Source organism: Cadophora gregata (genome assembly GCF_030347475.1).
Source record: "Cadophora gregata isolate MNR1 chromosome Unknown scaffold_5, whole genome shotgun sequence".
In the NCBI taxonomy this organism is placed as follows: domain Eukaryota; kingdom Fungi; phylum Ascomycota; class Leotiomycetes; order Helotiales; family Ploettnerulaceae; genus Cadophora; species Cadophora gregata.
In genome coordinates, this window is record NW_026695928.1 from 315,193 (window position 1) to 330,379 (window position 15,187).

General features: G+C 48.3%; 5 protein-coding genes across 6 annotated transcripts; 3 read left to right on the top strand and 2 right to left on the bottom strand.

The window, feature by feature from the left end:
• Positions 1-1,168: 1,168 nt before the first annotated feature.
• Positions 1,169-7,076, bottom strand: ONS95_010907 (uncharacterized protein). The gene is made up of 2 exons (XM_058504492.1): positions 4,223-7,076; positions 1,169-4,177 (listed from the first exon to the last, which is right to left on the bottom strand). The coding sequence occupies exons 1-2, from the start codon at positions 6,477-6,479 to the stop codon at positions 1,866-1,868; spliced, it is 4,569 nt and encodes a 1,522-aa protein (XP_058359048.1). The 5' UTR covers positions 6,480-7,076; the 3' UTR covers positions 1,169-1,865.
• A 184-nt stretch (positions 7,077-7,260) lies between these two features.
• On the top strand, positions 7,261-7,735 carry ONS95_010908 (uncharacterized protein; the record flags this gene model as incomplete). Its single annotated transcript, XM_058504493.1, has 2 exons — positions 7,261-7,379; positions 7,429-7,735. 2 exons carry the CDS (start codon positions 7,261-7,263, stop codon positions 7,733-7,735), a joined length of 426 nt encoding a protein of 141 aa, XP_058359049.1.
• Positions 7,736-8,451: 716 nt separating this feature from the next.
• Positions 8,452-8,967, top strand: ONS95_010909 (uncharacterized protein; the record flags this gene model as incomplete). Its single annotated transcript, XM_058504494.1, has 2 exons — positions 8,452-8,605; positions 8,684-8,967. The coding sequence occupies 2 exons, from the start codon at positions 8,452-8,454 to the stop codon at positions 8,965-8,967; spliced, it is 438 nt and encodes a 145-aa protein (XP_058359050.1).
• Positions 8,968-9,827: 860 nt separating this feature from the next.
• Positions 9,828-14,840, top strand: ONS95_010910 (uncharacterized protein). 2 transcript variants are annotated; one of them, XM_058504495.1, is made up of 6 exons: positions 9,828-10,074; positions 10,124-10,870; positions 10,921-11,346; positions 11,397-11,793; positions 11,849-12,181; positions 12,232-14,840. In XM_058504495.1, the coding sequence occupies exons 1-6, from the start codon at positions 9,926-9,928 to the stop codon at positions 12,364-12,366; spliced, it is 2,187 nt and encodes a 728-aa protein (XP_058359051.1). In that variant the 5' UTR covers positions 9,828-9,925; the 3' UTR covers positions 12,367-14,840. The 2 variants fall into 2 exon arrangements, with proteins under 2 accessions (XP_058359051.1, XP_058359052.1); XM_058504496.1 differs by having other exon boundaries at positions 9,828-10,870.
• Positions 13,237-14,690, bottom strand: ONS95_010911 (uncharacterized protein; the record flags this gene model as incomplete). The annotated part of the gene is made up of 3 exons (XM_058504497.1): positions 14,389-14,690; positions 13,838-14,334; positions 13,237-13,786 (listed from the first exon to the last, which is right to left on the bottom strand). Exons 1-3 carry the CDS (start codon positions 14,617-14,619, stop codon positions 13,237-13,239), a joined length of 1,278 nt encoding a protein of 425 aa, XP_058359053.1. The 5' UTR covers positions 14,620-14,690.
• Positions 14,841-15,187: the final 347 nt, after the last annotated feature.

Genomic DNA, 15,187 nt, shown 5'->3' on the forward strand with positions numbered 1-15,187 from the left:
TAAACAAATGTATCGTGCCGGTGAGCTGACCGGTAGGAAACGGTTTAACGAGCGTGACGGCGATGCAAGATCAGAAAATCTCGATACGAAAACATTGGAATGGGAAGGGGGCGTCAAGTACTTATCAACACCCAGCCAGCATCAAGCGGAGCATAAGGAAGGTGCACCGACAGAGTGGTCGGCACTATGATGGACACTGTATCCATATATTCATCGATCCATTCCCGAGGAGGAACCTCCTCAGCATGAAAAGCTCACACAAAATATAAAGCAAGATCCACAAAAGCACCCGAAAACCCTCTTTTCCCTTCCCTACCAGGGATAAACCCCATCTCATCACAAACGAAGGTGACATTGTACCTCGGCACAAACGCATCTTGTCTCTCAAAACAGAAACAAGAAAAGGATAACAATGGGCCCATCCGAATCAAAAACAAACGGGTCGATCCACTAAGATCTAGAATATGTACGGGATCATTCGTGCACGGTTCGTCCAATGGACCGAAAAACGACAGAAACGTGGCATAGCAGAAGAACGTTAAGGTAAGAAACAAAGTATGCATGCATGCATGGATGAGCGAGATGCCGATGTCGTAGTCGGCACGACCGAGCCTCAATGCGGTTTCCCAAGGGGGAGCAGCGGCTAGCACGAAGGAGCGCAAATGGAACAGGATGTCTGGGATGAAGAGCATCGTATCCACTTTCCTTTTGTTTGAAAGCCAAACAGACGAGATATCTGATTTGAAATATCTTTTGTACCTCGGCTCAAACTCAATTCTATCTAAGACTTCGTCTTCGATTGAGATGAAGATAAGGGTCTGATCCCCCACCGAGCCCCCACTCCTTGCATATGTCGCAATGCTGAGTTGATTCTGGAATGAAAGAATGGAGCTTTCTGTGTTTTGTGAAGAAACTGTTGGCTGTGATACTACTGTACAAAAACGAACCGCGGTGGTGGATGATATTCGGGCCGGTTTTCATGATATGATGCGTGTGAATTGTGGATGTCGTCAAGTTTGAGTGGAGTTTTCACATCGCGCGTTGTCAAGGTTTTTCTCTTCCCGACAGGGCTAAGCGAGGGGTTTCTCGGAGATGACGAGTGCGCCTAGTCAACACATGGCGTGAGGCTCAACTTTATCGGCCGTAAGATTTGGATGTCATGGGTGTTGTTGACTAAACATAGGAGAGCTACAGTATCTTTTAGCCTTAGGATTTTCAGTTGTTAAAGTACCTACCTTACCTGTGAAGACGTGGTAACGTGATTTGGACTGTTCTGACCGATCGCCACGATTCTCTTTGTCTCTCGCCGGGAAAGCATTTCTTGGGAATAACAACGCACACGGGACAGAAAATTACTTCTCAGAGAAAATTTGAGAAGAAATAGAACGGTATATTTATATCAAGTTCGTGATTTCATGATCTACATTATCTGTTTTGCCTCTTCTTGATTGGGTTGTGCAGTGCAATGGACTGTACATCGAGCAACAATCCTCTCCTCGAGCGAGACTTCCCATTCAACCTTCCATTCCATCATTTGTCCATATAATTGATCAAGACAAGTACACTAACTCGTAGCTCCCGCAAGACAGAATGACCGTCGGCAGGCAATCCGCAGGACCCGTTCTTGCTTTATATCCTCGCTCCAGTCAAGTTCATGGATGTACATGGATCAACCAATAGACAAACAGGATGATCCTCTCCAAAGACGCCAGAATACAATGCTAACCAGACGTTACCATTCCAGCCCAGGAGATCGATATATCTCGGAATCAAAGCCAAACAGACACGCTCAGAACGCCAGCCATCCATCATGGAAATAAACTCAACAGAAAGGTATCACGCTGATTCAAGTAATTCTCACTCTCTCACTCATTCCCCTTCAACAACGCCCTAAGCGTTAGCACCTCCCTCCTCAACCGCGCATTCTCCTTCTTCGTCTTTGCCGTCTCCTCACTCGCCTCCTTCAACTTCCCCACCAACTCCTCCTTCTCGCCTTTGCCCTTAAGCGCCTTAACAATCTTGCCCAACTCCCCATTAAACTTCTCATAGAGTAATTCATTCTCCGCACTGCTCTCCTTGTACAGTTGATCGAGGCCCTTGACTTTGTATTCGGAGGCTTGGAGGCTCTTCTCGAGGTCGGACTTGATGGTTTCGTTGCGGGAGGTGAGGTCGGCGATTATGGTTGGGATGCGGGATTCGAGGGTGTGGAGAGAGGAGGTGAGTTTTTGGAGGTCAGATGTGCGTGCGCTGCTACTGGATGAGGACGAAGAGGAGGCGGCGTTGAGTTTTGCCATCTCGGCGCCGATTTTGGAGAGTTCGGATTGGAGTGATGCTTCAGCTTCGTTGATGGCTTTGGCTTCATTTTGCAGACGCTCGCGGAGTTTCTGAGGTGATTGGAGACGCAGCTTTTGAGGAGATGGCTTCCCAGGTGTGGTTGGCGGGCGGGAGGCTGAGGGCGCGCGACCGATGAGGGTGGGAATGTTGGAGGAGAGAGACGGGGTTTTGGTATGGCCTTTGTTGGAATTAATTGTCCAGAGGTCCTTGATTACTACTACGTCTGGATTTGACTGAATGTTCTGTGGTCGTTCGGTGAGGTTGCCAATGTTTCTTGACAACATAAGAGGTGAGTTTTCCTTTTGATTTGGTGAGCCGGTTCTATACATCGATGCACGATTCCGGTCCATGATACCTCCGGCGACTGGAATCTTGGTTGGCGAAGGTGTTCTTGGAGATGAGTTGAACTTTGAACCCCTTCGCTCCATAGACATTGGCGAGTTGCCAAGAGTTGCAGCTGCCATCAGACTCTTTAGATCAGATAGGGAACTTCGTCGCTTCTTCTTCAAAGACTTGGTTATCTCCTGCTTCTCTTCTGGTGGTGGCGAAGCTCCAATAGTGCTGAGTCTAGAAGGTGACCCGCTGCTGGACGGACGCTCATCGAAGGCACCCAATATGGTTGGTCTGTCTCGAGAAACTGGACGTCTACCTGGAGACTCAATAGACTTTGAGCGCATGACTGATCCCTTGGACAAGCTGGACGTAGCGAGAAAGTCACCAGTAGCAGTGGTCCGACTTGACTTGCTCAAGGTTCGCCATACAGATGGTCGATCATTATCCTTGGTACTGCCTTGTCGAAGTAGTGTGTCAGCAAATCTTCTTCGGAAAGAAGATGCATTCGACGCAACAGAACCATTGGCGGAATGGTTTGATCGAGCACCAGAAATGGAACCAAAGGCAGAATTATTGCCACCCCCAAAAGTAATCGCTCCGGGTCCAATATCCTCAAAGAGGCGCTCCTGGTCTTCCACCATACGGTCAAGCAGATTAATGTAGTCGTGAGGGTTTCCATCAATGACAAGAAGCTCGGCAAATGCGGCGGTTAGAGCACCACGGTCACCGTCGTTTCCACATCCATCCAACAAGTCCGCCAGTAATTTGATGATAGCGATGAATGCTCTCCGATTTTGAGGAGCCATTTCACCAAAGACCAATCGGACATAGTCAGCGAAGTCATTTGGCATCAACTTCAAGGCTCTCTCCTGAAGCTCATCCAAAGTTTGTGATGACATGACCTGACCCATCTGGTCTTTCCAGGCCATTCTCAAGTATTTCTCAAAGGCAACGAAGAGTACGTCGACTGAAGCTTCTGAAGCTGGTCTATTGTCGAAAGGATTCTCAATGAAAGTGTTGTATACAGCGTTGATAGCAAGCTCATCAGCAGTGCTGCGATTTCTCAATACTCTCCCCACGATGTTACCTTTCCGTACTAGGAGTGCAGAAATATAACCCGTGAAAGTCTCTTCTAAGCGAACAAGAGGATTTCTGGGCTTCTCGTCCGCACGAACACTGCTTCGGAGGTCAACATCCTGGATAGAATGTGTAGATTTGTTGCTGTTTGATCTGGTCAACGGTGGAGCTTGCATTGTTGGAACATTGCCGAGAATTGGAGTTCGAGGGTGCTTAGGTGGACTTGGTCCAGCATGGAAAGACGATGTTGAGCTATTGAACCCACTGGACAGAAACGAGAGTAATTTGACGGGAGAGTTTGGTCGGAATGATTTTGACTTATCACCTTCAGCAAGGATTGCGATTGACTTCAAGATCTTGCAATTAGTGGAGATAAAGGGGGTTGTCAACGCGGGGTTGCTGATGTGGAATTGTGATCGAAGCAATTCGTTCACTAAACTTGTTAGTTGACGTCTTAAGTCGTTCTGGGGGAACGTACCTCGCTTTGCGAATGTGGGTAAGAAGTGCTCAGCTACCACTTCATCAACAAATACCCTATCGTGAAGACCATCAACCTCAAGTCTATACGTCAGCCCGCCTGGGAGGGCATTGACATTGGCAACTATGTCAACACCGTAATGACCAACGGGGGCTCCCTTGGTACCCTTGGCATGATCAACCACAACTCTAATTGGTGCTGGTTCCTTCCGACCTTCAATTAGGGTGTCGATTCCTTCTTCGAAAACTGAAGTATGGAGATTTATTTCCGCAGCTCCAAGCTTGATGGACCGCAAAGACCACCTGTCGGTTTCTCTCTCCTTCTCTGAAAACCGACCCTCAACTCTCGCCTTGGTAATCTCTTCAGTAAACTTCAAAGCTTTTCCATCATAAGCTCCTTGCAAGATAAATGTGCGCACAGTAGCAGCAGACGAGTTGCGCTCCCGACCAGTTCCAGCATCCTTCAATTCGTGCACTGAAACCATGGATACAAGCCGGCCATCATCTGACATTGTGAAGCGAGTATCACCAAGAACATGCCAACCCGAGAACACAAGCTCGAATGTCTTCTTTTGTCCACCAGCATTGGCAGTGATCGAGGCCATCATACTTGCAGCTGATGGCTTGTCAACTTCAGCCATGAGTCCACGAGCAGATAAGTTGCATTGGACTGCCTTCTTGAGGACTACCACACAATCTGCAAATATCAGGAACATGCCTTCTCGGAAGGATGTGGTGGAGGTGAGAAACGGCGCTGGAAGCTCCGCGAAGTCAACTGCGGTGATGAGTCGACCTTGAGGATGCAGTGAGCTTGGCCATGATTCGATCAGATTTTTTAATCGATTGACTACTTGTGACTTGTCTGTTGCGGGTGGATCAAGCGAGCATATCGAAGTGATGATATCCCTAGCCTTCAGCATTGACTGTAAAGCTGGGTGCAGTATTGGAAGGTAATTGACTATATTGTCAATGAAGAGACTGTACCGAGGCAATCTCTGGACAGGCTCAATAACAGCGGAACGGAGTCTCTGCTCTCCAGTTTGCTGTACGCGTTGCGAGAAACTTGATTGCTGTTTCACGAACATGCTGATAATTTGTGGAAAGTCTTGACTGGCTCGAATGTAATCTTGGTAACAGTCCGAGAACTGCGGGAACCATTCTAACAGTACTTTGGCAAAAGCAAGTGCTCCAGTTGGATCCTTCAGTCGTCCGGTTCCGCCATATCGAGATCCCGTAGAGCCGGCCGCAGGAGCCTCCAGGTCTTGCATAGCATCTTCCTCAGTGTCATCCATGACCTTCCGAATATCCGCCAGAAACGCAGAATTGATCTGGAGTATCCTATCTAGGGACTTAGGGAACAGCTTCTGTAAATCTTGTTCTGTAGGACTGAAACTTCCAAATGCCTTATTCTTTGCCTTGTCACGAAAGTCGTCTGCGATGTGATTGACCAGTTCGTGCATCTTGATCACATATCTCTCCTCAGTATCGACCAGCTCTCCCATCTCTCTTCGTAAAGCCATCTTCTGGTCCTTCAGGAAAGACCTCGTTCGATTAAGTGATGTAGGTCTCGAAGGTGCTCGGCGCAATTTCGAGGTAGGAAGGAATGCCACCTCTCCGAACAGCTTAACCAACGGCGCATAAGCTCCATATTGCTTCAGAGTTGGGTCAAGCAGCTCCTCATCTTCCATCTGATCCTCCGGGTCCACTTCTTCGAATGGCGCGATCGAGCCTGGAGGCAGTACCAGGTCAACATCTACATGCTGGATATTCTGTGGGCGCAGAGCAGTTTCGACGTCTCGCAAAACCTCCCCAATATTCTCCACACGAACCATGGACGCTGCCAGATCCGCCGCATGTTGCTCCGCAAACAGTGTTGGCGCAGATCCAGGTCGCTTTCCTCTCGAGCTCGCAGACTGTACAATCACACCACTCTTCACCACCTCCGGCAGCTCCTTGAAGTACTTCAGCAGGCCGAATGCGATACCACGACATGTTTCGTCTCCCTGCTTGTCGCGCGGCAGATGGTTGACGGATTGGTAGAAGGGGGAGTTCGGGGAGATGGTGATGCGCGGATAGCTCTGAAAGCCTGCTGCGGAGTATACGTGGACTTGGATTCTGGAGCTGTTGAGAGTAGAGTTTGTAGTCGTAGATGGACCATGGAAGACCAGCACTGGAAGGTGTCCAAGAGTTGTATCGGTGGTGTAGTAAAGACTGACTTCGTCTTGCGACAGAGCCAGCTCGTCGGTGACTCGAACCATTATGGACGATACCTAGCAGGTACTGCAGGTCCAGGAAATTGTCGAGAGGGTCGAAGTCGTCGAAGGTTAGTCCGGGTCGTTCAATTGGCCTCGTCGGGCATAGCGAAGGACCCTCGATGAAAGCGGATCAATTGAAAGCGTAAGCGTCGTCCTGGGGGCGGCGATGGGTGTGTTGTAATATTTCTACGGCGAGCATCTGGTTGGATGGGGTCAGCGTTGGGTGTGCTCCGGCAGAAAAACAAATCGACGCGTTGAGTTTCCTCGCGTGGCTTGTTTGCTTCGTTGACTCGTCTGATTGCGATGCAGCCAGCAGGCAAACAGGATGCAGGACGGGATGCAGCTTGTCAAATCAAAGGCAAATGTCTGGGGCATTGACTTGGTCCACCGCTGCACTGCATGCATTAGCTGAGGTTTAGGATACAGGACGGTACACTTTTCTCCAGCGTCATCCCATGCTATCTTTAGATTTGAGGCGTCGGCATTTTGGAGCTTGTGGCTCCGAGACTCTTCCTGACGCGTTGATTGGCTAATAAATTGTCTGTAAACACGCTGTTTCTTCAACCCCGCCAAACGAATGTCCAACAGGAAACATCTGGCTCTTTCTTATGCACATTGCAGGTGAACGGGACAGCATTCTTCACGGAATCACGATAATATCGCAGGCCTACAGCAAGTAGTCTCGCGTCCACCCCACTAATACAATTCTCTACGGAGATCGACGTGAGCTTCGCACCATTATTCAAAATCGCGTTGCAATCAGACAACACGATCATTGAGCATAATGGCGACACAATACACCACCGATATCCCTTTCTCGTCAAGTCACACCCAACAAGCATTCAAGCTCCTCGAACTCCCGCCCGAGCTGCTTGCCCTCCTAGAATCAGAAGATCCCCCCACGTACGAATTCCAGCCCATCGCCCTTGTTGAACCCCACTAACCCTTCCAGACTCACCATCACCTCGTCCCCGGCGACAGCTACAACACCCGGCTACGCGATGCTATGCCACGGCACGAAGCAATACCAGATGCGGCAGAAGAATACCTCGAATCCAATCCTCATATTGCAGCCTTCTTCAACGGGGCCTACGCAGGCAGATGATGCTGTGACGTTTATACCACAACCAAGTTTGACGGCTGTGTCGAAGATTGAGGATACTATTGAGTTGATACTGCAGGACGAGGGCAAGAAGAAAGAAGTTAAGGTTAACAAATGGCACGAGAAGTTTGCGAAGAGTAGATTGGAGAAGAAATGATTGCTAGAGTTCGGAAGCACATTAAGTGGAACAGTACGAGGTGAAGGAGACGCACTCGCTTGAAATCCATGGACTGCATATTCGAAAGCAAAGCCAGGTTCTGACTGCCTCTAACCTCGTTGATGGCATATTCATGAATTGGAGCAGCCCATCGCGACATGCTGGACGCCTCTCCCATCAGGGCGCCGACAGTTCAGGTCTATGGGCTCCTTGGACGCTTTCGGCCTCAGCGATGATGAATCAAAATGTGGGGGGCGAGACGTGTATTGGAGCACATCCTGAGCCTTTCTCCTTCAGAGATCAGATCAGGGCAGTCAGCCTATCAAAGCTCGACGTCACCTTAGGCCTGAAACTAGCATGTCCAGACATATCAATATAACCAAGATTTGGTCAACAACGGCTTTTTTCACGTTCCCCTGAGCATATCAGAGGACTCGAGTCGGATGAGTCGTGGAGGAGACTATTTGGAGACAGGTTGCCATTAATGGTTGATAGCTTGAAAGATTTCAACTGAAGGGCGACCATTATGATCACGTGGCAAGCGTTGCACCTCGTGACTCACTCCCCTCTTGTCCCTTGAGTCAATTCACAGCATCTTGCCTCATATCAACAGACTTCACGCAGAGTGCTTCGCGGATACATTGGAAGTTAATTGTACTGCCCGTTATTGTCAAACCATGGATAACTCATTGTTGGCATCGGTCTCAACTTCAAAAATGTCATCCTCACCCCAAACCTCATCACCAAATGCAAATCCAACAACACCAGAATCTTTAACACCATATCCGATCCCCCCAAACGTCCTCAGAGCAATCCAAAAAGTACACAGTTTAGGCAACAAAGTCATCGTCATGACGTGTGGCATTACAGGTACCTACTTTCTTCAACCATCTCCTCCACTTTCCACCACCTCACCCCCAATCAGACCAACATTCTCATCAATCCCAGGATCCGGAAAATCTACAATGGCTCAAAATCTACAATCTCAACACAAATACTCAAGACTCAGCATCGACTCCCTCATCCACGCTCACCACGGCGTCCACGGCATTGACTACAACTCCTCGCAACTCCCCTCCTTGCAAGATGAGGCGGAAACTCTCCTGAAATCACAACTCACCACTTTACTAAGCCAAGCTGAGAAAGATATAGTCCTGGATCTAAGTCTGTATTCTAAATCAGATAGGGAGTATTATCGGGAGGTAGTGCAGAGGGAGGGTGCGCGAATGTAGGGTGTTGTGCTTGTTGTTTTCAGGGTGGGTGAGACGTTGGAGGAGCAGGAAGAGGTGCTGTGGAGGAGGATTGAGAGGAGGGGTGTGGAGTGGGTGAGGGCGAGAGATGAGGGGAGGGGGATGGAGGGGATGTTGGTTGAGAGGGAGCTGTTGCGGAGGTATCTGAGGGGGTTTGAGTGGCCGGATGGGGAGGGGGAGATCGTTGTTGATGTGTTGTGAGGTCGGGAGTTCGCTTGTGAGACTGTGGGAGTAGAGAGAAGCGATGAAGAGACCAGACAGAAACAAGGAGATGTGCTATAAATCTCGCTTAAATGAGAGCTTAATGAACGATGAATCCGACTTAAGTTGGTGACCAGTGGAACAACTGCATCTATGCGCGCAAGTTGACCCTCAGATTCGAACGATTTTCTGATGATGAAGTCCTTTGGTCACCGACTCACCGGAATGGACCATTGGGGAATTTGGGGAACGATGGTTGGGGAGATCAGAACACTTGAAACTTATACGGTGATTATAATGATGTGCCGCAAGCGAAGACACTTATGTTTCCGGAGCTGATATCTACCATGGATGACCACTTTCTCCGGTGTTTTCCCCCTTTCCCTCTAGACTTTAGTCTCCAAGCGACAAAGCTGGCTTTACGTAATTTGAAAATGCTTCTCAAGTTTACTTCAATGCTCGAGAATAACAAAACCATAGCATGATTTTCTAGTCACCTTAAATGCGTACTTTTGGCAGGTCACGAATTCTTGGGAAGAATGTTTTGTTGAGGAGCCGCGACTCGCTTGACTGCCAAGACTGCGAAGCTCTCGAAGTCCGCTTTTCCGGAAGTCCGAGACACGCTTTCCGTGCTGACGTCTCGACATTACTCAACAAGAGGGCCCTTTGAATAGGATATATCATCAGCCCCATACGATATCCATACTCACATGTAAATTCCGCCACTTCTTTTGCGAAGATGTCCGTTGTTGTGGATTTTGGGTTCGGCATCCAACGTCGCTCCAGCGAACAATCACCAGACTCGGACCCAGCGCCAGAGCCGAGGAAAGAACCAAATCCGAACAGACAAAAGTCACGGATTTCACGTGGCTGTGATGAGTGTAAAGTGTACAGATGGTCTCTCGCCTGAATACGACCTTTCTGATTCGCTCAATAGCAAGCACACGAAGTGCAATGGCAAGCTTCCATGTGAGAAATGTGTCAAGTACTCGAGAGTGTGCAAGTACGAGGCACCGTACACTCGTGGCAAGAAACCGCCAATTATCGCAGCTGGTTCTGCCCAAGATATGTCCAATGGCCGACGGAGAAGTAATGAGTTGGATACCGAACGTGCAACTCCTGGGCCCAACTTGTCCCCCAGCCGAGAGCCAGTGCCGAGGGTCCAAGGGCAGTTCTGGGAGCAGCCGCTGCATCTCTACAATGTGAATGGTCAAGAATCTAACGACGATATCGATACCAGGCCACAGAAATTCTTAAGAATGACTGTAGAGGACGATGCTGCTCCACGTCACAGACCGCACTTCCAACGGGAGGGGCAGTCGAATGGAGCTAGTATTTTCCAGAGAACTCAGAATAACTTGAACCATCGATCCGCATATCATCAAAATTCAATCTTCAGCTTCGGGGACCCTCCTTTGCCTGATATGGATACATCATTCTTTGCTCTTCCGACCTACAGGCTTGCTCAGACTATGATTACCCAGTACTTCAAGTTTGGCGCTGCACTTCATAGATTCCTCCACCAAAAGACTGTCGAGGAATGGATGGAGTCGCTTGTTTCTGCCCCTAGGTCGATGAGCCATGGGACATTTGAACACAGCAAGAACGCTGTGGTACTGATGGTTTTTGCTTTGGCTTATGAAAGCTCCTTGAAAAATTCAGACGAGATGGATGAGGACATGAGGTATATCTTCGCCCAAGTAAGTACCACTCATTGTTGCTGACGCTATATAGCTTCCACTACTTTCAGGCTGCAGACGCACAATTGAAGAAAGAAACTGGAGAAATTCAACTCCCCACTATTCAAGCACGACTCCTGCAGTGCATCTACCTCTCCTCTCGTTCTCGAGTCCATCAATGCTGGAGTACATTCACCGCCACTGTTGGGTTGATCTTTTCCAAAGGTCTCCACAGACAAGACAGATGTTCTGAGAATGACGACATGATTGAAGTGGAATGCCAGAAGAGAGCCTTTTGGTTTGCGTACACGATGGACAAGCATCTTAGCTCTTCGCTTGGTCGTCCAAGTTTGATCAAGGATGAAGATATCGATCAAGATCTCCCACGTATAGTTGAAGACGAGGATCTCTCCTCCACTAGTCTCATGACTATGAGCGACGGAGTTCAAAGCTCGATGAAAGCCACTGTGTTTTCCATCAAGTATGTTTACATCCTAGCTCTTCGAATACGAACTGATACATCATCTTTAGACTGGCGCAAATCCTCAGCGAAGTACTTCGAAGGCTTTACAGTATCCGCAAGTCTTCCATCGAAGTCCAACTCCAATCAGCAAAAAGTTTGAAAAGTCGACTCAAAGAATGGCGTGCAGATGTCAATAGCTTTTTTGAGCTCGATCCCGCTACTCTTAGTCCTCTGTTTGCTGCGCAATACACAGGTCTTCAAATGGCCTATGCCCACGCTCGAATCCTACTTCATCGACCATTTCTGTTGCAAGATATGAGTTGTGATGCATTCAGATCTTCAACCGGATATAAACTTCGCCAAGAATGCGAAGACAACACTGCCGAGTGTGTCAAGGCCGCCATGGATATCGTAAAGCTGATTGACAGTTTGTATCAGCGAGATAAGAACTTCGCGGCTTCCTGGGTAGGATCCCCTCCAAATCATCATAATCAAAAAGATATAGACCTGACAAGCACAGTTCGCGCACTACTGCGGCTACTGCGCTGTTGTCGTCCTCTACGTCCGCGTCATCAAACTCCAGTCTGAACCTGCATACACCTGGATATCATACTTCGAAGCCGGCGGAGCATGCCAATCCCAGATCAAAGTCGCCGCCGAAAAGGAAAGTTTTGCAAATCGCTGCAGTGAAGTCCTGCAAGAGCTTCGGTTTGAAGCTCAAGGCCACATGCAGAAAACTGGGAATCGTCCGGAGACTCGTCAGGGAAGTGTCGATACGGATGGAAGTGGACTGCCGCAGCAGGATCAGGGTACTGCGTCACACTTTGGTGGGAAGTGGGATGACATGAATTTCGTAAGATTAGAGTGGATTTGATTATGGGGAAGTACTGACAGAAAATCTAGGACCAATCAGCTCCTGGAGGAGGAATCTTGAATTCGTTGTTCAATACCGTCGAGGGGATCAATGTTCGAAATGCTTCTGGATCTCTGGTAGATCGAATCGATCGTTGGGGATTTTCGAGTTTGACGGGGTACTGATCCAGTCTGGCTGGCATCTTACTGTTAAATCGATTAACAAATTCGAATCCCTGCCTAGAGCTCGCAGTCTCACACAGGCAAGCCGACTATTATGGGCGACTCTCCATGTCTCTGTGGTACAAAGAGCATAACGTCCCTTGAATTGAACTGATCCAGCACGGTTTACAAAGACGTACAGCGGCTTTGTAACATGAACAGTGCCCGAGAAGACGACTTTCGGCGCTCTTTTGAGCAACCGAGTGACACCGCTTGGAATTGTCGGACTTCGCTCACGCTCGGGTTTAGTCTGAGCTTCCGGGTTGGTCGTACTCGGTACCAGCAAAAGCCCTGGTCGGTAGGCTCTGCTAGCCCCATGAGCAGTTTTTTTTTGAAAATAATGCATGGACTTTGCAAAATCCTATTTGTCTACCAATTTCTGCATTTCTCTGAATCTCAAATCACCACTAAGCAAGAATGGCACCCCAAAAGATTATGGCCGATCTGCTCGCTCCGATGAGCAATCTTACTACGTCAATCACAGCAACTTTACAATTGTCTAAGAACACGCACGATGAACTATGGAATATTGTAAGAAGGCAGGCCATAAACTACCACGCAACCATGTTTATTCTACTGGTCATTAACAGCATCGTCATGTTCATTTACTTCATCCGCGAGACCTGCAGACAACGAAATGTGGCTTCCACCTATGATGTTCTTGGGCGGATCATGGAGCAGCCGAAAGGCGAAGCGAGAAATGAAATGCTGCTCGAAGCATGCGCAGACGTTTGTGAAGCAAAACAGTTACTCATCCGGCGGTGCAGAAGGTAGAATTGTTCTGGAATGAGGAGGTTTACCAATATTTCCAGACAAGAAGATATCTCGCGTTTACTAAGGAGAAGAAGTTGTTGGCTGAAGAGCTCTGTGAGGATTAAGTTGGCTTTCAGCGAGCAATTCTTTGATCCATGGGATAACCTTCCTCTGCAACTCGCGTCCCTGATCATCGACGCTCGTAGCTGAGCTGACGTCGATATAAGTGATCCGAGTGACGTACATGGTGCTTTTCGCCTCCGTCGGACGCAAGTGTTCTTGCGATTCTGAAGCTTCGAGGCGTCCAAGTGACACGGTCGAATTCTCATCAAACTCAATTACATTGGTGGACTCCATATCAGATCTGTGCATGCCGTGTGTTGAACGTGGGTGGTTGGGGTCGGAAACTTTCTCGTTAGCCTTGAGACTGATACCAAGCAATCTCTTTAGTCTGAAGGCCAGCCCTGTTTGCTTAATGACTGCGAGTATGCATGGCACGCAGAAGATGAAGAAGCAGCATGTCATCTCGGCACAGGCGCAAAAGAGGAGTGCGCCGATGAAGTACATCTGATCGGGCTCTTTTGCGAAAGTGATGGTTGTCGATAGACGGAGAGATGCCGAGATCGATGCCCTGCTGATTTCAGTTGATTGTTTTGTGAGATACATGAGCAATAGATCTTACATTATTCCAACCCCGAAGAGAACCGATATGCCAATTTTCTTCTGTCGATTCATTTGCAACCTCCAAATCACTCTATGAGGCAGTAACACCATACACCAGTCCGAGAAAACTTGCACACAGGCCGATGTAAGCATAACCTTGTGGAGGCTGTAGCATTTACTGGGGAGGTAGAACTTCCAAATAACAGCATGCGGAACGCATTGCATGTTCAATAGGATGATACAAGCAAGTCCCCAAGAAACCTGAACGAATATGATGAACATGCAGCCCCACCAGAATGAGTTCCTTGTGCGATTGGAAGGGACGAATATTCGGCACCAGTCGAGTAAGATGGCCGCTTTCAAGAGAGGGAGAACGACAGAGTATGCGCATCCGTAGACGAGAATGAGGTACAATGGTTGGACGAGATCGCCAGAATGGAGGTTCCATTGGTGGGCATAGTATCCAGGTGTAAATATCAACGAGTATCCGGCAAAAGCTGTTCCCCAGTAGGCACCCTGTATGTTCCGCGTCAGTTATACAACATTGAATTTGGCGAAGCGGTTCCTCACATATGCCAAAACCATCAGGACTTCCTCGATTTCAATTTTTCTCGTCAACCATATCTTTGCATATCCACGAAGAAGGACGCAAAGCGTTGCTACCACCATGCAAGTGGTGGTCACGAACCAAGCCAGGGCATTCTTGTTTGGAGGCTCATTGAAATTGGGAGTCACTCCCGGAGGTGGCGCCAGAGCAGGTGTTGACAAGATTGCTGCCACTTCACCGGCAGAGAGTGACATAATTTGAAGTCTTATAACCTAATCACCTCTCAGGTATCTCCATAGGCGTGAAGAAAAACAAGACGAGTGACTCCCTACCATCAATCAGGAAAGCAGAGATCGAGGTTCAAAAACTGAGAAAAGGAGAAGATAAAACCTTCCGTGGTACGTGCTCCATGTCTGTTTCATTGTTGGTACTTGTAAATGATCGAACCCGAGGAATTGGATGCCGAATCGGAAGCCTTGCAAGCTCGTACCGCAGCACCCTCTTGACCAGATTCATTTATGTTTCTTGGTTAAGGGGTCCAAGGCCTCCCAAAAGCATTGGAATTATTGCCTGACTTAACATGACCACAATGTCTGATCGCTGTTGAAATGTAGATCAATTGGTCACAGTATCACAACGCTGTCCGCTTCAGTACCAGATCAAAATGACAATGCCGGTTAATTCAATTCATTTTCCTTTCAGTAATGCATCAACAAGTCCAAAGCAATTCCTAATTGTTGGCACCAAGGCCTCCCCAAAAGTTATCACAATCTGTTGGTTTTAATGTGACGAAACAAATATGGTGCATGAGCGGCAGGGTAC